Source organism: Bison bison, unplaced genomic scaffold (genome assembly GCF_000754665.1).
Source record: "Bison bison bison isolate TAMUID 2011002044 unplaced genomic scaffold, Bison_UMD1.0 scf7180017864383, whole genome shotgun sequence".
NCBI classification, from domain to species: Eukaryota; Metazoa; Chordata; class Mammalia; order Artiodactyla; family Bovidae; genus Bison; species Bison bison.
In genome coordinates, this window is record NW_011494955.1 from 8,778,152 (window position 1) to 8,802,018 (window position 23,867).

A 23,867-nucleotide genomic window follows, 5' to 3' on the forward strand; every position below is an offset into this window, starting at 1 on the left:
GTAAATAGATGGGGAAACAGTGGCTGACTTTATTTTGGGGGGCTCCAAAATCACTGCAGATGGTGATTGCAGCCATGAAATTTAAAGACACTTCCTCCTTGGAAGGAAAGTATGACCAACCTAGACAGCATATTTAAAAGCAGAAACATTACTTTGTCAACAAAGATCCATCTAGTCAAGGCTATGGTTTTTCCTATAGTCATGTATGGATGTGAAAGTTGGACTGTAAAGAAAGCTGAACGCTGAAGAATTGATGATTTTGAACTGTGGTGTTGGAGAAGACTATTGAGAGCCCCTTGGACTGCAAAAAGATCCAACCAGTCCATCCTAAAGGAGATCAGTCCTGGGTGTTTATTGGAAGGACTGATGTTGAAGTTGAAACTCCCATACTTTGGCCACCTGATGCAGAGAGCTGACTCATTTGAAAAGACCCTGATGCTGGGAAAGATTGAAGGTGGGAGATGGGGATGATAGAGGATGAAATGGTTGGATCGCATCACCAACTTAATGGACATGGGTTTGGGTGGACTCCGGGAGTTGGTGATGGACAGGGAGGCCTGGCGTGCTGCGATTCATGGGGTTGCAAAAAGGCAGACACGACTGAGCTGCTGAACTGAACTGAACTGAACAACCTTGATAGAGGGGTGGGAAAGGGTGGCAGGGACGTTCAAGAGGGGAGGGACATGTGTACACCTAGGGCTTATTCAAGTTGATGTAAGACAGAAATTAAACCAATATTTTAAAGCAGTTATCCTTCCATTAAAAATAAATAAGCAAAAAAGAATCCTACTAAGATATGTGTTTCTGAGGAAGGGAATGATGGTGGAATTTATGACTGTAGAAGTTGCCCCTGGAAAATGAAGCAGACCTGATTTTCAGAGTTCATTATACAAAGCTAGTTTTTTGTTGTTTTTATTTGTTGTTGTTTTCTGAAGCCATTTTTTAAATAATCTAGTTTACATTTCAGCTAACGCTGGATATTTTTCTGTGGTTTGTTTTTCTAAAGCTAGAGATCCTCAGCTTGCTAGTTTTAAAGGCTTAGATATTAATACCTCTAAAACTCATTGACAATGAGTAAAAACATTAATTGTGTACATTTTATGCTGCAAGGTTTTTTTTTGAACTTATTTTTGGTAACAAACACCTCCAGTGCTATCCCTTATTTTAGTGATTTTATTATTTATATTTTGTGGTTATTAAAAGATTTAACTGCAAAAAGTTAACATACTATATACATGTGTTCAATTATATATATACATACACACATATATATAGTTGTTGTTTGGTCTCTCAGTCATGTCCGACTCTTTGTGACCCCATGGACTGCAGCATGTCAGGCTTCCGTGTCCTTTACCATCTCCCAGAGCTTTTTCAAACTCATGGCCATTGAGTCAGTGATGCCGTCTAACCATCTGGTCTGTCATCCCCGTCTCCTCCTGCCTTCAATCTTTCCCAGCATCAGTGTCTTTTCTAATGACTTGGCTCTTTGCATCAGGTGGCCAAAATATTGGAGTTTCAGCATCAGTCCTTGCAATGAATATTCAGGATTAATTGTCTTTAGGGTAGACAGCCTTAGTCTCCTTGCAGTCCAGGGGTCTCTCAAGAGTCTTCTCCAGCACCACAGTTTGAAAGCGTCAATTCTTCCATGCTCAACCTTCTTTATGGTCCAGCTCTCACATCCATACATGACTACTGGAAAAACCATAGCTTTGACTATACAGACCTTTGTCTGCAAAGTAATGTCTTTGCTGCTTTTTAATATGCTGTCTAGGTTAGTCATAGCTTTTCATCCAAGGAGCAAGCATCTTTTAATTTCATGACTGCGGTCAACATCTGTGCTGATTTTGGGGCCCAAGAAAATAATCTCTCAGTGTTTCCCCATCTATGTGCCATGAAGTGATGAGACTGGATGCCATTATCTTCGTTTTTTGAATGTTGAATTTTAAGCCAACTTTTTCACTCTCCTCTTTCACTTTCATCGAGAGGCTCTTTAGTTCTTCTTCACTTTCTGCCGTAAGGGTGGTGACATCTGCATATCTGAGGTTATTGATATTTCCCCGGCAATCTTGATGCCAGCTTGTGCTTCTTCCAGCCCAGCATTTCTCATGATGTACTCTGCATATAAGTTAAATAAGCAGGGTGACAATATACAGCCTTGATGTACTCCTTTTCCTATTTGGAACCAGTCTGTTGTTCCATGTCCAGTTCTAACTGTTGCTTCCTGACCTGCATACAGATTTTCAGAAGACAGGTAAGGTGGTCTCATATTCCCATCTCTTTCAGAATTTTCCACAGTTTATTGTGATCCACACAGTCAGCTTTAGTATAGCCAATGAAGCAGAAGTAGATGTTTTTCTGGAATTCTCTTCCTTTTTCGAAGATCCAGTGGATGTTGTCAATTTGATCTCTGGTTCTTCTGCCTTTTCTAAATCCAACTTAAACATGTGGGAATTCTCAGTTCATGTACTGTTTAAGCCTGGCTTGGAGAATTTTGAGCATTACTTTACTAGCGTGTGAGATGAGTGCAATTGTGCAATAGTTTTAGCATTCTTGGGGCTTCCCCGGTGGCTCAGATGGTAAAGCGTCTGCCTATGGTTTGGGAGATCCAGGTTTGATCCCTGGGTCAGGAAGATCCTCAGGAGAAGGAAATGGCAACTCACTCCAATATTCTTGCCTGGAAAATCCCATGGATGGAGGAGCCTGGTAGGCTACAGTCCATGAGGTCGCAGAGAGTCAGACACGACTGAGCGACTTCACTTGAGCATTCTTTGGCATTGCCTTTCTTTGGGATTAGAATGAAAACTGACATTTTCCAGTCTTGTGGCCACTGCTGAGTTTTCCAAATATGCTGGCGTATTGAGTGCAGCACTTTCACAGCATCATCTTTTAGGATTTGAAATAGCTCAACTAGAATTCCATCACCTCCACTAGCTTTGTTCGTAGTGATGCTTCCTAAGGCCCACTTGACTTCGCACTCCAGGATGTCTTACTCTAGGTGAGTGATCACACCATCGTGGTTATTTGTGTCATTAAGGTCTTTTTCGTGTATTTCTTCTGTGTGTTCTTGCCACCTCTTCTTAATCTCTTCTGCTTCTGTTAGGTCCATACCATTTCTGTCCTTTATTTTGCCCAACTTTGCATGAAATGTTGTCTTGGTATCTCTGATTTTCATGAAGAGATCTCTAGTCTTTCCCATAGGAAGGCTTTCTTATCTCTCCTTGCTATTCTTTGGAACTCTACATTCAGATGCGTATATCTTTCCTTTTCTCCTTTGGCTTTCACTTTTCTTCTTTTCTCAGCTATTAAGGCCTCCTCAGACAACCATTTTTCCTTTTGCTTTTATTTCTTTATATATATATATGTGTGTGTGTGTGTGTGTGTATAATTTTTTTTTCTGAAATCAGTAATAAAAGTCTCGGCCTTACTTATGGAGACATCAGTGTTTATTTTTAGTCAAAACAGTTAGCAATGAAGATCTATCAGATGATCTGATTTACCTCTGAGCCCAGAGGGTTTACACTTGTGGAACTTGAGCTTTGTTGAAGTCAGATAAATTTGCTTCAAACTCTTTGTTATCTTCTGGCTTTTACGTTCTGTCACTCTGGCTCTGCACAGACAGAAAATAATCATGCAAGATCCTGTGTTTGGAAAACCTGAAATCATGACATGATTATATGAGTCTGGTTTTATTAGAGGATGAAAATGTTGTGTAGGGCAAATTCCCGAGTTGTTCGTATTTCCTAAAAGAAATAGAAATCTTTCTTATTTTAGGGGTAGTTCCTGGGAAAGTCATGTGTGTAGTGGGTAGAGAAAATTCCATACATACTGCATAATTGAGAAGAAGACCTGAAAATAAGAAAGTGAATGGTTTTTAAAATTTGTTGTTGTTGATTTAATGCCTAGTTTTCAACTTGACAGTGGAATCTGCAATTCTACAAAGGAACTGAAGTGAAAGAGTAAAAAGTTTCCTGGGGAAACTAAATAGAATAAATTTTCCAGTGAAATTGTAAACCTGTCTTATATACTTTACATTATATAATATATGACTTGTTTTAAAATTGTTTTTCCTGATTTTTCCTTGTTATGTTCATCCTTCAAGTTTTCCTTGGTCATTTTCCCCACTTACTCTGTGATAAATATGAAAGTAGCTAAAGGAAGCACATAATCACCAAGTCATAATGAGACAGCATTTGCAAAAGAATTTTGACATCTTGAAGACTAGCAGGTGTTCTGTTCAGTTTGGTTCAGGAGTAGAAAGAAGAGATGAAAGATGACAGAAATTCGGATTTACAAGTTGTCACTTGAAAATGAGAGAGAAACTTTGAAGGTGAGAATATTGGAGTGGATTTCTTTTTTTCACACTTGGAGAAATTACAGGGAGTGTTCTTTGTTCTGTTGTTGTTTAGTTGCTCAGTCGTGTCCGACTCTTCGCCACCCCATAGACCGTAGCCCAGCAGGCTCCTCTGTCCGTGGGATTCTCCAGGCAATAATATTGGAGTGGGTTGCCATTCCTTCTCCAGGGGATCTTCCCCACCCAGGGATTGAACCTATGTCTCCTGCATTGCAGGAAGATTTTCTTTGTTTAAGGGGCTCCAAATAAGATCACAGGCAAGAGAGGTAAAAGATAACTGGATTTGCCAAAACTGCTTTCAGTGCTTTGAAAACGTGTTCTGTTGATTCTGCTCCTCTTTTCATTTCTGTGTCATCCTTGGCTTTCTCCCCTCCCCTTGCTAGACTCTAACTTAATAGAGGTTCACAAGGATGTTTCATTGCTGAACCCTGGCAACTTTTATGCCTAGCTTGGTTCTGTGCAGGTTTTGTGTTTCTAAAAACTCTTTGAGGAAATAGATAAAATAGGAATTTTTTTTTTAAAGAATTTTTAAAAAGAGAGATCATCCTTGATGTGATAAAAATTGAAGTTTGATGTACTTCCAGTATAAAATATACTGTTTATATATAGAAAATAACAACAAATATGTCAATTTTTTTTTTTAAGTGATGACAGTAAGTAATCACCACTCCACATGCAAGGATCCTTGGCATGTGAGACTGAAGGAACAGTTACCTAAATCAGTAGAAATTTACTTCTGGCTCTCCTTGTCTCTGTTTTTATCCCAGTGTACTTTTGGAAAAGATGGCCTACAAAAGGAGAGCCCAGTTGTGACTCTGTTTTGGTTGTTTTTGCAGCTTACTGTCCTTTTATTTCAGTTTTCAAATTATGTAATAACTAGGCAGGAAAGTGTGGAGGAGACACTATGTCTTGTGCCTTTAACCCTGAAAGCAGACTGTGTTAGGATGTGATCGTTCTGAGAGCGCGAAGGGAGTGTAAGGAATGGAGGAGCCTGAACTCAGTGACTAGCATAGGTAAGAAATCCATGTTTCATTATCAGGAATCTACAATTATTAGATAGGTTTGAAAGCTGTTGATGGTTATATGGGGAAATAGAGTAATCAACAGTTTTTCTCTATTTAGTCATGTAGAGATGAGCATGCATGTGGGTTCTTTAAGCTTCAGAAACCATAACTGATCTGTACTGTTTACCATCCAGGTGTGTGGGGAGCTGCTTTAGCTTCGACTTAAGCTCTGAAATCATCAAGGTGACCTCAGTGATGCTAATAAACAAGGATATCCTTTCCTCTGCTTGGAGGGGGTGGGATATGGGGAGAGAGGGGTAGGTACTGTGCTTACAAAACTTGATTGATGGAAGAGGTGCCATTCTCTTCTCTGTTGGCACTAATAAGAAAGATGTATAGGGACTTCCCTGGTAGTCCAGTGGTTAAGACTTCACCTTGCAGTACAAGGGATGCAGGTTCGATCCCTGGTCAGAGAACTCAGATCCTACATGCCTCTCATCCAGGAAAACTAAAACATAAAACAGGAGCAATATTGTAACAAACCCACTAAAGACTTAAAAAAAAAGAAGCATGGTAGTGACATGCATCTTGGAGATATATTGAGGAGATCTTTGAGGTCTACTGGAAGATCTCAGTCTCCTTGTTGAAGGCCAGTAAGATGCGTGTGAACTCTTCATGCTTCTTGACAGCTTGGCACCTGTCATCTTCTCCAAGCTTGTTTTCCATTAACTACTCACAAGAGATTCCTTTGGTAGGCAAAATGGTTTTTTTGTTTTGTGAATGCCAGCATTCTTCTGTACCATTGATGATGATGCCCAGAGGTCCTTTTTCCTTTAAAAACCATCATTTTTCCAGTATTACCCCTGCCCCAGGCCTTTATCTGGCATCACCAGTACCACATAGATTATCTGAACTTCTGCAATTTAACACCCATTGGTTTCTAATATCCTTTTTGTTCATTCAATAAAAATATATTGAGTGCATATTACATATCAAGTAATGTGGTGGCAGTTCAACTGAAAAAGACAATTTCCTTGTCCTTAAGAGTTTACATTTTAATGAGAGAAAAAAATTTACCACCAAGTAAGAGCATGTAGGATTGAGAAGAGCCAATCTAATTTGGAGTAGGTAGAGGATGGCCAGGGAAGGTTTTCTCTAGGTAAGCAATTTTCAGAACTAAAATCTCCTGAAGTTGCATGGAGGTATATTTTGATCCTTGTTTTTAATATTTAAAGCTTTTTATTCCTTTGATCCTTATTTAAATATTTTATTTATTTATTTATTTACTTACTTTTTGTCCCCTTGTTCTTAAATGTTAGCTTTTGTGAACTTTTGTGTCCATGAATGGATGTGGCAACCAACTGGTTGCTGTCTTCTTTAAAATAGCTCTCCGAATGTTAATCCAGGAAACACCTCTCAGTGTTCTCTAGACAAAATAAACCTAATTTCCTCATAGGTACTACAGCTGTATTACTATTTGCAATTTTTGTACTGCTGAATCTTAAAGAACTCATGGATAGGCTGATCCAAAAAATCAAATTACTGGGGTTTTGTTAAAACCAGCTTCTGATTCATTGGGGTGGGGCGGGACTGCGGTTTTATTTTTCTAAAAAGCTTCCTGGTGATGCTGAAGTTGCTCATAGACTGAATATGTTTTGAGTAGCAGAGTCTCAGAGGATGTGAGGAAATTAAGAACTAAGATAAAAAGCAAGTTGAAGGTATATTTCCTTCTGCGTGCGTATATGGATGAATCCAGCAGTTTGTATATCCTACCTCTCATTTACTCTCTCTCATCTCAATTACCTAATTACCCAGCTGGATTGGGCTCCTATCCCTGCACCAAGAAACAAGTGAATATTGCCAGTAATTTGACTGCTCTGCTGTCCACCCCACCCACCACCCCAGGGGTGAATCTTTGTGTCATGGGGAGCTGTGATAAGATATGCACCCACTTAACTGAGGCTGTGATATTATTCCCCAAGGCCCTCTGCCCCTGAGTAATAGGAAACTGTAACTTTGGCAGGAGGACGTGTTCCTTTGGCGTTCTGCCTCCATCCAACTGGTGTGTTTAACAATTGGGCTTCAGGAATGGCTTCTGAGGCAAGCCTGTATCCTACAGTGTGTAATCAGGAACTGGCAGAAAATTTAACTTTTAAGATTCCCGTTAGAAAACCTCATGACTTGTTAGGAATCTTGGCAGTTGAGTGACCTGCCCATGACCTGAAAAAGAAACCTGCCGCAGGGAGTGGAACTGTCGCCTTATTCTGCCTGAGTATTTTCCCTGATGATTTTCTATGGATCTTTTCCTGACTCTTCTATTCTGCAAATATTCTTACAGCCTACAAACAGGAAAGCCATTATTACAGTCCTTTTCTTCCTGAGTCTTTACAACTAAAGCTAGGATTATTTCTATTGCCTTCCTTGGAAGCTTTCCTATGGAATTCCCCTCACAGATTGGATTGCCACAGTGTCTTTTAGATTTAAGAATTCTGTCTCAGTACAGAACTGAGAAATGTTGTTGATGTCAGGCTGGTGAGGAGGAGTTGATAAATGGCCTTGTACAATAGGGTTTTCAAACTCCAGCCTGTATCCCTTAGGGGCCCTGCAGCTCTATAGAGTTTCTGATTCAGCATGTCTGGAGCAAGCTGGAGATTTTGTACCCATCCTCAGATGTGGTTACATGAAAGGCAGGAGTGATGACCAGAGAGGTGGGCACATGTTCACAATAGCACATGGATTGTGCATTATGGTCACCATCATTACATCCCAATACTTATAGATTTGTTAGTCGCTTTTTAAAAAAAACAAATCTCTGAGACCTAAGGCAGCAACACCTCTTCTAATGTTGAAACATTAACGTGATCAGTAACCCAGGCCACCTCCTATTCTTGGTTTGTGTTTGTAGAGACCTGGTTATATTAATATAGTATAATAGTATATTATATTAATATACTATTATATAATATCAGGGGTATATTAATATACCTGATTAGGGGTATATTAAAGCATAGAATAGGGGCATCTGGGAAACTTGCTCCTTACCCACCTTCCTGTCACAGAAATACATGTTAGGTTTGGTCTGGTTTTTGTTTTTAAGATTTATCCAATTGTATTTATTTGTTTTTTGGCTGCACCGGGCCCTTGTTGCTGCGGCCTTTCTCTAGTTGCGGAGAACAGGAACTGCTCTCTAGTTGCGGCGCACCGGCTTCTCACTGAGGTGGCTTTTCTTCTTGTGGAGCACAGGCTCCAGGTTGTGTGGGCTTCGGTGGTCATGGCTCATGGGCTCAGTAGTTACGGCTCACGGGCTTAGTTGCCCCTTGGCATGTGGAATCTTCCCAGACCAGGGATGGAACCTGTGTCCCCTGCATTAGCAGGTGGATTCCTAACCACTGGACCAGCAGGAAAGCCCCATTGGGTGTTGTTTTTGTTTTTTTATGCAATTTTTAAAGATCACTTTCTGTTTACATTTATTACAAAATATTGGCCATATTCCCCATGTTGAGGAATACATTTGAGTCTGTCCTACACCCAATGTATTATACCTTCCCCCTGCCACTAGTAACCACTAGTTTGTTTTCTGTATCTGTAAGTCTGCCTTTTTTATGTTATATTCACTGGTTTGTTGTAAAAAAAAAAAAAAACAAACGTGTTTTTCAAGATGATCCATTTTAAATCCAAGATGAATTTGGGTTTTTAACAACTGAGATGGGGAAAGGGAAGGGAGAGTTTGGTTGATCTGACTCTTTCCATCCCTCCAGATCCCTTAGATGTGCTTTGCTTACCTCACACAATTTGTTTGTGTGTGTGTGTGTGTGTGTGTGTGTGTGTGTGTGTGTATTAGTCACTCAGTCATGTCTGACTCTTGCAACTCCATGGACTGTAGCCCACCAGGCTTCTCTGTCCATGGAATTCTCTAGGCAAGAATCCTGGAGTGGGTTGCCATTCCCTTCTCCAGGGGATCTTCCCAACCTAGGGATTGAACCTGAATCTCCTGCATTGCAGTCAGACTCTACCATCTGATTCACCAGGGAAGCCCATATATATATACACACACATACATATGTGTGTGTGTATATATATATATAATTTATTTATTTGTTTTTGACTGTGTCTTCATTGCTGTGTTAGCTTTTCTCTAGTTGTGGCGAGCAGGGGCTACTCTATAATTGCGATGCTCGGGCTTCCCTCGTAGCTCATTTGGTGAAGAATCTGCCTGCAATGCAGGAGACCCAGGTTTGATTCCTGGGTCAGTAAGATCCCCTGGAGAAGGAAATGGCAATCCACTCCAGTATTCTTGCCTGGAGAATCCCATGGACAGAGGAGCCTGGCAGGCCATAGTCCCTGGGGTTGCGAGAGTTGGAGACGACTGAGCGACTAAACCCCCACCATGGGCTCCTCATTATGGTAGCTTCTCTGTGGAGCACAGGCTCTAGGGCATGAAGGCTTCAGTGGCTGTAGCACGTGGGCTCACTAGTTGTGGCTCCTGGGCTCTAGAGCACAGGGTCAATAGTTGTGGCACACGGGCTTAGTTGCTCCGTGACACGTGCCTGGATCAGGGATCAAACCTGTGTCTTCTGCATTGGCAGGCAGATTCTTTACGGTTGAGTCACTAGGGAAGCCCTCACAGTTTGTTTTTGGTGAGATTTCTTGTTCTCAAAGGTGTCTAATGTGATATTCTCTATTAAAGCAGTTCTGGAGCATCCCAGGAGGGACAAAGTGATCTGGACCTTGGTCTTGGTGACCTTCCTTCAGATGAAGAGGAAGTCATCAACAGTTCAGATGAAGATGATGTCAGCTCTGGTTCTAGTAAAGGGGAGCCTGATCTGCTGGACGATAAACAGGTATGTTGTTGGTATTTAAAAGTTTCTACTTTTGTGTTTTTTGGCCTCTCAGGACACTCAGAAGTAATATTTATTATCATGATAGGCATAAAATCCTTCCTTAGTTTTCAAAACCTTATAAAACATCTTTCTAGTTATTTAATTCTTGCTATATGTGCCTGAGATGTTTTCCTATTTCAAAGAACATATCATTTAGAGATTATTTAGTAATTTTCGAGAAACTGTTTTTGGTAACGTCCTTTGATTTTCTTTTGATAATAAAAACCCTTCTTAGGATTGCTTCCTGTACTGCTGGTGATTCTACTTGAAAGAAAGGAATTAGCTGCATTTCATCCTCAATCAGATCTTTTTAGGGATAGAATAAAGATCGCTGTCAGTAGTACCTCAAGATGTGCTTTGAAATGATCCACTACGTGTGTATTTTCTGTATACATGAAGCAGGATTGTCCATGTACTGGTGATTATTTAAGATGTATCAGAGATACATGGGAGTTCATGACACTATTTCTCCAGTTTGATATGCATATGTTTCATTTTAAATCATAATTCTTTGAATAAAGAAATAGTTGCAATGGAAAAAAAATAGTGTTATCAGCAATATCCCCAGAATGTGTTGAAATGTTACAGGAAGATGGAATTTGAAAGGATTCACATAGCAAACTTATCAAGCCCTAGAGAAAATCCATGTCACTTAACTCCCGTGTCATAATTTATCAGACCATTGTGCTTCCTCTTTACTATAGTTTTGCTTTGTTTAAATTAACTTTCAGCCTTAAGTGATTGGCACATGTTTTGTAATTGTCTAGATTTAAATTCCAGTGCCACCACCTATGATCTCAATAACCTCTTTGAGCTAAAGAACTCAGTGTTATGAAGGAAAATATAGTACTTATTTCATAGAATTGTGTCAACTAAATTCGTTGATATGTGTAAAGTCTTGGAATACTGTCTAGTACGTGATAAGAATGCAATGACTCTGATATTTGTTATTCACAAGACTTCATTTCTGTGCTATAAAGTATTGGATCATGGAGTTGGGCGGAACCACTAGTTTGTTTTGGGGGTGATAAAAATGTTCTAAACTTAGCTTGTGGTGATGATTGCACATCCCTGAATATTTAAAAAAGCCATTTAGTTATATATTTTAAAAATACAAAAATATATTTATGAAATGTGAATTATATCTCAAAAAAGTTGTTAAAGAAAGATTAAAATCCTGATAAAGGGAAAATAATTGTGCTAAGAGAAAGGTTAGTACAGAGGAGGAGGGCATGGCAACCCACTCCAGGATTCTTGCCTGGAGAATCCCATGGATAGAGGAGCCTGGCGGGCTACAGCCCATGGGGTCACACAGAGGCAGACACGACTGAGCGACTGAGCATAGCACATGCATATTGTATAGTCCATATATATCAGCCAAGGGTGGACCACAAATGTGGCTGTAGCCAGCCAGTAACTCAAGGAGAAAAGGTGATAGTTTCCAAAAGAAGTCTTTGGAGTAGAAGCATAGGAGAAGACCTTCTTCTATAACTTGTTTGATTTTAAATGTCTCAGTTTATTCAGCGGGACAGTAATGTTGTTCTGAGTCTCAAGCAGGCTAATAGTTGCCAAAACACTTCGTAAATCAAAGAAATTTATGCACATTAAACACGTGTGATGTACGTCTGTGCTTGTGTTTGTATTAGTTTCGTAGGGAAGTTGTTACAGAGGACCACAAACTGAGTGCCTTGAAAACAGAAATTAACAATTAATAATTAACTGATTATTTAACAGTTCTGGAGGTCAGAATTCCACAATCAGGGTGTTGTCAAGGCCAAGCTCTCTCTGAAACCTCTAAGGAAGAATCTTTCCTTACCTCTTCCTGTGGTTTGCCGGCCATCCTTAGGGTTCCTTGGCTTATAGCTCCAGCACTTCAGTCCTGCCCCCGTCATCACATGGTGTGCTCGCTGTGTGTGTGTGCTTGTGTCTCCTCTTCTTAGAAGGAAACGAATCTTACTAGATTAGGAGCATACCATAGTCCAAAATGACCTCATTTTTAGCTTACTACATCTGAAACAAGCCTATTTCCAAATCAGGACGCATTCTGAGGTCCTTGGGGGTTAAGACTTGAACATTCATTTTGGAGGGACTTATTTCAAACTATAGGAAATACCCCATTCCATGGACATATAATGGGCACATCACGAATACGTGTCTAGATGCCAATAACATTCCCTCACCAAAGTACCAGACTCAGTAGAAGGAGAGAAGAGAGAATGTGTGCCGCTGCGCCCTTATCTTTAACTTGTGAAGGAACAACAAACTGATGTTCAAAAAGTTATTCCTGGAAAGAGAAAAGTGCCACCATAAAAGCAAGAAAACTGCCCTTACCACATCTGTGTGTCTGTGCCTGTCTCTGTGCAGGTTGTTACACTTAATCTTCAAAATCGTCCAGGGTTATAGATTTGACAACTGTCCTCTTTTTCTCTTCTTCACATGAAGAAAGGGACTTTTTAAAAACAGGTTAAATAACTTGCCTGGGAACCTCCGGAACTGAGGTTTGTAGCCAAAATCTGTCACTGCTAATAACTTGGTTTGAGCCACAGAATCTGAATGATGTTGATGGAACGTGTTTGGGATGGAGGGAGTAGCCATGCAAATTTTTTCTTTTCCAATTTTTTAGTTTTATATTTTTTGGTCTTTATTTTCAGTACTTAATAAATGACTGTTTAAAAATGAGATATGTTATTCATTCTGCTTCGTTATGGTTAGAATATTCGCCACTATTCACCCCTCCTAAATATTGACTTCTCTGCCTCCCTCCCCCACATTTTTTTGTGTATATGTAACAGCTCATATGGTACATACCATGAAGAGAGAGGTGAAAACCTAAGAGGACTTTTTTTTTTTTAGTTCATCATGGTGTCACCTCATTTGTGGGATTATTTAATGATATGGAGATGTTTCTTGGGTGATGTGGTTGTTTAGGTTTTTTTTTTTACTTTACAGTATTGTATTGGTTTTGCCATATATCAACATGAATCCGCCACGGGTGTACATGTGTTCCCCATCCTGAACCCCCCTCCACCTCCCTCTCCATACCGTCCCTCTGGGTCATCCCAGTGCACCAGCCCCGAGCATCCTGTATCATGCATCGAACCAGGACTGGCATTTCGTTTCACATATGATATTATACATGTTTCAATGCCATTCTCCCACATCATCCCACCCTTGCCCTCTCCCACAGAGTCCAACAGACTGTTCTATACATCTGTGTCTCTTTTGCTGTCTTGCATACAGGTTATCGTTACCATCTTTCTAAATTCCGTATGTATTATTTTTAGTAGAACTCAAGTGATACAGCAGAGATGTTTTACAAATTCTGTTTTAAAGTAATGGATAAATTTCACTGGATTTTACTTGTGAACAAATATGAAAAGAAGAGAACACAGTTAAGAATTTACAAAGCTGGTCTGTTATCAGGAGATCAGAACATAAAACTAAATTTCAGATCAAAGGTTCTGTTTGGAATTTGTTTGAATTATTTTATGACCTTAACAAAGTAATCTCATTTGTAACTCTTGTTTCAACTTCCATGACTGCGTACTTGGGGACATGCAATTATCTAACAGGCAGCCTCCTTTGAAATGTGATGTAGTTTAAGTGAGGACTTACATTAACAGAGAAGTTAAGACACCAAATAAGGCCTCTGTCTTGAAGTTTTACAGTGGGATGTACTTTCCCGTCATAGTTTGACTTGGGTCAGAATCATTGTTCTTGCAAGTTGGAGTTAATATAGAGCTTTGTATTTTGTTTTTTGATTATCTTTGGCTTTCTCTCTGCTTGGAAAATGATTGTAATCCTCTGAATCATTTTCTAGTAGTTTCTGTCCTTCTTTAGCTCTGCCGTCTTCCTGGTTTAAAAGGTAAAGTAGAAAACTTTATACAGACTCCTAGAAGTTTAGAATTGCAGCAGCAGACCGTTAATCATCTAGTCCAACATTCTGTTCTTTTACATGATGAAATCGCTGTAATGAGCCTTTTGTTTGTTAGTTTGAATTTACATTTTCCTGTTACTCAAAAGTAGTGCTCTCTGGTCTTAGATTCTGAGCAGATGGTAGCCACCTTGTACACTTGCTCATTCATGCGTCTTAAGTGCAGAGTGAACCAGGCAGTCTGCTTGGTGCATAAGGGGACAAGGGTGAATAAGATCACAGACTAGAGAGGATTTAGACGGGTCAGCAAATAAACAGAGCCCACTGGGTTCAGTCCTGTAAACTCTACACCAGTAAGAGAATAATCTTGTCATCCAAATGACATCCCCAAGGATGGTAGGGAGAGAATAGAGAATATAAAGGCAGCCTTTGTCAAGGAGAAAACTGAGTGCCTGCCACTTTAAAAGATGGGTTGGAATATAATGAGCAGAAATATTCGGGGGAGGTGGAGCTGGTAAGGAGGGAAGTCGAAGCAGGACAGACATGTAAGGGCAGAGCACATGTGGAGTTTCAGGGTGGTTCCAGTTTGGCTAGAGTAGAGAGTACACACCGTGGAGAAGCAGGAATGAGACTAGTGAAGACAACCAGACCGTCATGTGGAGTGCCGTATACACATGGAAAAGGAAGTTCCGTGATAGGGTCTGCTAACGTGCTTCAGCCTGAGAACAGATGTGATTATATTCGCAGTTTAGAGCCTAGCTGTCTAGTGGCAGTGCAGAGAATGGTTGCAGCGGGGGTAAATCTAGAGCAAGGGAGCCACTGAGATTACTGCAGTAGTGTAGACCAGAAATAAGGAGGCAGTATGAAAGGAGAGGAGAGGATTAATAAAATATTCAGAAGTGCAGATCAACAGGGCTCAATGATTCAGTTGTGATCATAGAGGGTGGAGAAGAACGTAGAGTCCAGGTTTCTGGCTTTGATCAGTGGATATGTATAGTATCTGGGATGTGAGTATTTTATGTCTGTTTAAGGAGTGACTGAAGGTCATCAAATTTTTTATTCTTTGTCAATCTTTTCCTGGTTATGATCGTACCACTGCCTGATTATGATCCTTCTCTCCTTCGAGATAATAAGCACATTTCGCAGTTGTCCTTATATATGAAAAGTCAAAGTGTTCGTCACTCAGTCCTGTTGGACTCTTCAGCTCCATGGACTGTGGCCCACTGGGTTCCTTTATCCATGGAATTCTCCAGGCAAAAATAGAGGAGTGGGTTGGCATTTCCTTCTCCTGGGGATCTTCTTGACCCAGGGATCAAACCCATGTCTCTTGCATTGCAGGCAGATTTTTAACCATCTGAGCCACCAGGCAAGTCCGTGTCTTTATGTATAGTTATTTGTATGTGTGGTTTGCTCCCTTGTTCTCGTCTTGAAGCCTGGAGCTATTTCTTATTTATGTTCAATCCCTTCTTCTAACGTCTACTTTCATGCCCCATTTCAGAAGTACAAAATCAGAATTTCCAAGACAGTTACCTAGGAATCTGAAAATTAATAAGAGTTGTCTGGTGGTTTTATTTATTTATTTGTAATTAATTTATTTATTTTAATTGTAGGCTAATTACTTTACAATATTGTAGTGGTTTTTGCCATACATTGACATGAATCAGCCATGGGTGTACATGTGTTACCCATCCTGAACCCCCCTCCCCCTCTCTCCCCATCCCATCTCTCAGGGTCATCCCAGTGCACCAGCCCTGAGCACCCTGTCTCATGCATTGCCTGGTGGTTTTAATGATCAGAAGTGTTTTCAGCTGCAGAGCAATGAATTAGCTGATGGTGAAGCTGTTTTCTCCTACTAACGATGCTATCGGATGATGGATCAGTTTAGTTCAGTTGCTCAGTTTTGTCCAACTCTTTGTGACCCCATGGACTACAGCACGCCAGGCTTCCCTATCCATCACCAGCTCCCGGAGCTTGCTCAAACTCATGTCGATTGAGTCGATGATGCCATCCAACCACCTCATCCTCTGTTGTCCCCTTCTCCTGCCTTCAGTCTTTCCCAGCAGGGTCTTTTCTAGTGAGTCAGTTCTTCACATCAGGTGGCCAAAATATTGGAGCTTCAGCTTCAGCATCAGTCCTTCCAATGAATATTCGGGACTGATTTCCTTGAGGATTGACTGGTTTGATCTCCTTGCTGTCCATCTTCTCCAACACCACAGTTGAAAAGCATCAATTCTTTGTCACTCAGCTTTCTTTATGGTCCAACTCTGGCATCCATACATGACTACTGGGTTGCTATGCCCTCCTCCAGGGCATCTTCCTAACCCAGGGATCAAACCCATATCTCTTATGTCTCCTGCACTGACAGGCAGATTCTTTACCACTGAGCCACCAGGGAAGCCCAAACAACAGAAATTTATTGTCTCACTTCTAGAGGGGAAATGTCCAGATTAGTGTATCAGCAGAGTTGAGGACTATGAGGAAACAGTCTATTCCAGGAAGAGCATATTTCTAAAAGGTATTTTCAGTAAGTTGTAAAAGCTTATGGCTGTGATATGTGGGGTTATAGACTACTGAAGAGCACTTGCCAGTCTGCACTCAAGTTGTCTGACTTAAAATGGCTTTACTGAAGGTGAAGTACTCTTATACAGGCCTGCTGCTAAGTCACTTGAGTCGTGTCCGACTCTGTGCGACCCCATAGACGGCAGCCCACCAGGCTTCCCCGTCCCTGGGATTCTCCAGGCAAGAACACTGGAGTGGGTTGCCATTTCCTTCTCCAATGCATGAAAGTGAAAAGTGAAAGTGAAGTCGCTCTTAGTGACCCCATGGACTGCAGCCCTCCAGGCCTCTCCGTCCATGGGATTTTCCAGGCAAGAGTACTGGAGTGGGTTGCCATTGCCTTCTCCGACAGGCCTACTAAATAGTTACTAACTAAAATTACTTGCCTGCACCCCAAGAACACAAGTTCATGTGGTGTCTATTTCCCCTGCAGAATGTAACTTCAGTTTTGTGCCACTAACAGTGTGCCCCACTGGGGCTCTGGGGTTCCTCAGGGTACTCCATGAATCCGGCATTGATAACAGTGAGGATTATGATTGCTCTCAGCTTCTCCTGTATCATGGTTTAATAACCACATCTAATCCTTCATGTTTGCCATTTGAGACATTATATAGTATGAAATGTGTTCTAATTGAAACCTGTAAGTATCAGAGCTTGAATGTACATCTGAATAACTCAAAGCTGATCTTCCTTATCCTTTTATGAGTTCATGCTTTCTTAATGCACTCTTATCCACAGGGTGAAGATACTGGAATGAAATGTAAAGTCCATCATATTGCCAAAGAGATCATGAGCTCAGAAAAAGTGTAGGTATCCAGTTTCCAATTCAAAAGACTATTTGTTTCCTCATTGGTTCGTTTAAAACATGTCTCCCATTGCTGTTTTTTACAGGTTTGTGGATGTGTTAAAACTTTTGCATATTGTAAGTACCTGCTAATATTTTCTTGAAGTCTGACTATCCTCTTTTACATCTTTCCCTATCCTTCGATATGTTCAGTGTTATTAAATTAACATGTATATACATGTATGTGCTTTCTAATACATGGTTATATTAGTAAATTCACACATTTATGTGAAGACAGAAATTTTCTAAAGTGCATTAATCTCATGTATGTGTATAATATGCCAGATGATTTCTGAAAAACAGAGCCTTTATATCTGTATCTCCAAATCTTTAAACTTTTTATCCTCATAATAAAGAGTTATTAGAAGGATGATATTTCTTCTTGGCCATTTGCAGAAGATTTCTGCTTCAGTAGAATTTTCTACAGCAATGGGTAAAGAATGTTGGTGTTCAAAACTGTTCTATATGAACAATCTCCTAGAAAGTCACTTAAAATAGATATTTTAAAAACAAACTTTTTTAAAGTTCTGTTTTCAGTTTTTGCAGTTGTAAACTTGAAAAAACCTGTTGGGAAACAGTTAATGTGTCTGGCTGCATATTCATTTTTCTCATGCACTCCTGCAAGTTTTCACAAGTTCATTGCTCCTGCTGCTGCTAAGTCGCTTCAGTCATGTCCGACTCTGTGCGACCCCATAGACGGCAGCCCACCAGGCTCCCCCGTCCCTGGGATTCTCCAGGCAAGAACACTGGAATGGGTTGCCATTTCCTTTTCCAGTGCATGAAAGTGAAAAGTGAAAGTGAAGTCGCTCAGTCGTGTCCGACTCTTAGCGACCCCATGGACTGCAGCCCACCAGGCTCCTCCGTCCATGGGATTTTCCAGGCAAGACTACTGAAGTGGGTTGCCATTGCCTTCTCTGCACAAGTTCATTACTTGCAATTAAAGTGCTTTTGGTGTTACTTTGTTTTAGTTATATTTTAGCAGGATATTAAGATTTAGAAAAGAAAAGTTTGAAATAGACAAAACAATTTAAAAGAAATGGAAGTGAATTAAGTTACCATCCAAGTTTACTTAGATGGTAATTATTAACTGAATTACTGAGGAGTGGTAGGTTTACAAAATATATACTCATTCCTGTCTCTGAAAAGAGTATCATTTTCTGTTTTCTTTTGTATAAACATGAAAAGAGGGTTATGCTTAAAGGTGGGTAACATTCACCAATCCCCTGTGCTCTTTAGTTGGTCCAGTGGGCACTGCTACTGCTGCTAAGTCGCTTCAGTCGTGTCCGACTGTGTGACCCCATAGACGGCAGCCCACCAGGCTCCCCCGTCCCTGGGATTCTCCAGACAAGAACACTGGAGTGGGTTGCCATTTCCTTCTCCAATGCATGAAAGTGAAAAGTGAAAGTAAAGTTGCTCAGTCATGTCTGACTCTTAGCGACCCCATGGACTGCAGCCTACCAGGCTCTTCCATCCATGGGATTTTCCAGGCAAGAGTACTGGAGTGGGGTGCCATTGCCTTCATGGAGACCTAATTCCTGTGTGAAAAATCTCTAGCTTTGGAATATTTTTCTTAAAAATTTCTTAGCATTGCTAATTTGTTTTTCCCATGAATTTTTTTTTCATGTAACTCTTGACTATATTGGTAGGTTCCCTTTTAAAATTTATGTATATATATAGCAATATTTGGTCACCTGAGCTGTTGAATGACAACAATATTGTCATTAAAAAAAATAATGATAAACTTGATAAATAAATGACTTTTGAAAATAAACTGCATATGCATTGGCTGCTATGCCCCAACTGTCTCTATTGTATAAGGAACTGTAGAGGGAGAGGTGGAAGAAAATGCTAAATTGCTGTTTTCTTGAAAACTTAGAATTTATCTCCAGAATGAGCACATTATATCTATTTGACATATTTTCTGATAGACATGTTTAAATAGACAGAGGACCTCCTGAAGGAAATTTGAAGCATCTGCAAGTGAATGAGGAAACTGGTAGAGGCAAAAATTGCTGTTTAACTTCACTGTGCTATTCAAACCTTGCATGGAACATATGTTTAGGATGCCTGTAGTCTAATATATTGCTTCTCACACTGCTTTGGTGAGCAAATGAATATTTAAATTGCACATCCATGGTGGACCAAAACTTTGGTAAAATGCAATAAAAATTCATGGATAGAAAAGTTTCTAATCCCTTATTCTTACTTTTTTTGACTAATGTCTTTGTATACCTATAACAATTTGTAGACCACACTTGGAGAAGCATTAGCTAAGTAGATTCTGTTTCTTACTAGGTATGTGAATTTTAGAAAACAGTTTGGGGAAATCCATGGCTGTCTAGTGGTTAGAACTCTGAGCTTTCACTGCTGAGGGTCCAGGTTCCACGCCTCGTCGGGGAACTCAAGGTCTCACAAGCTGTGGTGTGGCTGAAAAAAAAAAAAAATCCATCTCTCAGGTCATGAAGAATCAGTGAAATAAAGTATGTGAAAAAAACTAAAATTATAAAGTATATGATAGGATCTCAAATTGCTGTTATATTTTCTTCTTCTCCTTCTTCCCATGTAGAGCATCAGTGAATGAAGTATCCATTTTAATATTACCAGGCAGTAGACTTTTCACAATTCTGATGCTTTCAAATGCCTTTTCCTCTACTCCTGAACTAAAATTTCGTTTTCATGAAGGAAGTTCTGATTCCAGTAGGTAGAGAAGCACTTAAAAGCAATGAAGTGAAGTGAAGTGAAAGTCAACTCTTCGTGACCCCATGAACTATACAGTCCATGGAATTCTCCAGGCCAGAATACTGGAGTGGGTAGCCTTTGCCTTCTCCAGGGGATCTTCCCAACCCAGGGATTGAACCTAGGTCTCCTGCATTGCAGGCTGATTCTTTACCAACTGAGCCACAAGGCAAGCCCAGTAAAAGCATTACCAGAGTGTTTGATTTTTAAAAAAAATATGTATCCTGATTCTTACCTCTGTGTGTTTGAAACAAAACAAAAGCACCATAAGAATAGACAATTAGACCAAAATGTTTCCCTTATCATCTCAGATCTGATAGATGGCCTCGGCTTCTTCCCCACTGATGTTGAACAGAGTGAATCATCCGTAACTCACCTTGATTTGTACATCTTCAAAACCTCCTAAGCTTTTAATGTAGGAGTGAGAATAGATCATCTGCCAACCTTATATTAACATCCTGTCTGGTATGTGCAAAGGGTAATTCAGCAGAGCCCAACATTAGTGGGTGTCTTAACAGCCAGGCATTAAAACAGATTCTGAACCATTGCTAGGAGGGCTTTGTCACCAGGATAATGTGGGTAAAGCCAAAAGCATCTCTTGTTTCAGTTCAACATTCCAATCATGCTGTTAAGGCTCACGTTTACTCCCCTACCACAAAGATAGCTCATGGATAGTTGTAATCCTGAATGCTGCTGCTATCTGATTTCATCTAAATGAGTTAACTACTGTGTTATATGATAGAATATGACTGCTTTAAAATATCTTAACAGGCTTTAGATAACCCAGTGGGTATCTTTGGAAATCAACCCATTATATTAGTGGCTTGGGAGGAGCTATTATTTCAGTTATATATGATTTCCCATTAATAGTTTTCCATATTCGAGACTCTAGATTAACATTAATAGATCTTTCTCAGAAACAAAAATGTTCAGTTATCTGCACTGTCTAGTATAGTAGTCACACTTGAAATTTAATGTATCTCTGTAGTGCAATACTTTATATATCACTTCAATAGATCACTGTAGCTCACTATCATTTCTTTGTTCCGAATTTGATGAACTAGGTGATATAGCTCATAAAAGTGATTTTAAATCTAAACTAATAAATTTTATCATACTACATTGGAAAGAATTAGATTTGGGTAGCGATCATGTGATTTAAAGTATACTTAAAATTCTAAGAATCGGTGTACTTAGTTGAAGGCTTTGATTCTTCTGATGTTTGCGAGAAAAAATTGGGCCTGCAGAGGCAGTAGCAAGACTTTAAAGATAATGTTTTATATGGTCCTTACTCTGCAGTATCTACCATGAGCGCTTAGACTTTGACCTAGATTTGAAAAAATGGTCCAATAGGTCCAATATACACATTGTCTCTAAGTCAATACACTATTGAGTCCAAAGAAAAAAAGAGATTCTCTTTTCAAAATAGTGATGACATCCATATAGCTGCCAGAGCCAGAAAACTAGGATTTGTTCTTCATTTCTCCCTCTCACCTCTCTTGCCAAACTGTTAGCAACCCTGCTGATTTTATTTCCTCTTTACTGCCACTATCCTAGTCCAGAATATCATCTCTTACTCAAAACAGCATCAGCCTTTTAACTGGGCTTCCTATTTCCATTCTTACCCCCCTTCAGTCTGTTCCTTAAAATATTTTTTCATGTGAAGTATTAAGGGTGATTTTCTTAAAATATGTATTAGGTCATGTCACTCTCCTGCTTAAAGCTGTTTATATGATTCCCATTGCATTAAGAATAAAAGCTGTTCCTTAGCAAGTCCCAAGTCCTGGAAGTAGGATGACGATCTGTCCTAATCTGCTTTTGACCATCTTGGTTATTGTCTTGGCATAATATTATTAATGGGCTTCTCAGGTGACTCAGTGGTAAAGAATTGCCTGCCAATGAAGGAAATGTAGGTTTAATTGCTAGGTCAGGAAGATCCCTTGGAGAAGGGAGTGGCAACCCACTCCAGTATTCCTGCCTGGGAAATCCCATGGGCAGAGGATCCTGGCGGGCTACAGTCCATGGGGTTGCAAAGAGTCAGACATGACTTAGTGACTAAACAGCAGCAACAAATATTATTAATAGAGCTTCCTTTTACTGTCAGAAATGATCTAATGTGGATAGTAAGTTATCGTTCCCTGCGCCTGTAAGGTGCTCTGTATTTGGCTTCTAGTAATGAGATGAAAAGGCAGTGAAAGAGAGGAAGGCCTTCTCTCACTTGTAAAAGACTATGTTCTGTCCCATCGTGGCCTGCTTTCAGTTTGTAGTTCAGTGCTAAGGTTATTTCTGCTGAGAGATTTTACCAGTGCGGTTTCCTGGAATATTTATCCTTCCTTCATTCATTCAAGCTAGTTCTTTCTTTATCCTTCCAGTTGAGCTTAAGGTGACTTCGTCAAAGAGGTCTTCCTTGGCCATCCTTTCCAACTTTCCTGTGTTTATTTTCTTCTTGATTACATCACATATGTTGTTTATCTGTTTGTTTACTTGTTTGTTTTTAGCCTCTTCTTCTAAAATGTAGGGCTTCCCTGGTGGCTTAGATGGTAAAGAATCTGCCTGCAATGTGGGAGACCTGGGTTCGATCCCTGGGTTGGGAAGATCCCCTGGAGAAGGAAATGGCAGCCCACTCCAGTATTCTGATCTGGAAAATCCCTTGGACAGAGAAGCCTGGCGGGCTACAGTCCATGGAGTCACAGAGTTGGACACGACTGAGCGACTTTCACTTTACTTCACTTTCTAAAATGTAAGCTAGGTGAGGGCAACGATCCTGTAGTTTCAGAAAAGAAAAAAAAGTGAAAGTGTTAGCTGCTCAGTCATGTCCAACTCTTTGTGACCCCATGTACTGTAGCCTGCCAGGCTCCTCTATCCATGGGATTCTCCAGGCAAGAATACTGGAGTGAGTTGCCATTCCCTTTCCCAGGGGATCTTCCCAACCCAGGGATATCTTCTGAGTTTCCCATCATTCCTATTGTGTGGAAGGCCCCCAGCAAATGTTATTGAATGAATGAATGTGACTAATTGGCTAGTGGTTAAGAATTGTGCTTCTGCCACTAACTGTGCTCTTGGAGAAATTAATCAAGCCTTGGTTTCTTCTTGAAAATGGGAATAATAACCACATTTGGTGTGATGGTTAAATGTGATCATACAAAATAAATGTTAGGCACTTAATTAGTGTTAGCTGCAGGTGAAGTGGACATTCTTCAGGTTCAGTTCAGTTCAGTTCAGTCGCTCAGTCGTGTCCAACTCTTTGCGACCCCTTGAATTGCAGCACGCCAGGCCTCCTGTCCATCACCAACTCCTGGAGTTCACTTAGACTCACGTCCATCGAGTCAGTGATGCCATCCAGCCATCTCATCCTCTGTCGTCCCCTTCTCCTCCTGCCCCCAATTCCTCCCAGCATCAGAGTCTTTTCCAGTGAGTCACCTCTTCACATGAAGTGGCCAAAGTACTGGAGTTTCAGCTTTTTAGCATCATTCCCTCCAAAGAAATCCCAGGGCTGATCTCTTTCAGAATGGACTGGTTGGATCACCTTGCAGTCCAAGAGTCTTCTCCAACACCACAGTTCAAAAGCATCAATTCTTCGGCGCTCAGCCTTCTTCACAGTCCAACTCTCACATTCATACAT

The 23,867-nt window shown here is 40.3% G+C and overlaps 1 protein-coding gene across 2 annotated transcripts in view; it reads left to right on the forward strand.

The window, feature by feature from the left end:
• The window catches only part of FGD6 (FYVE, RhoGEF and PH domain containing 6), a 106,364-nt gene that overhangs the window by 32,739 nt on the left and 49,758 nt on the right, over positions 1-23,867 (forward strand). Inside the window, exons 3-5 of one of the 2 annotated variants that reach the window (XM_010858005.1) lie at positions 10,046-10,196; positions 17,404-17,471; positions 17,557-17,587. In XM_010858005.1, coding sequence (XP_010856307.1) covers positions 10,046-10,196; positions 17,404-17,471; positions 17,557-17,587 — 250 coding nt within the window. Of the gene's footprint in view, positions 1-10,042; positions 10,197-17,403; positions 17,472-17,556; positions 17,588-23,867 lie in introns of both variants that reach the window. The other variant, XM_010858004.1, reaches the window with a different exon arrangement.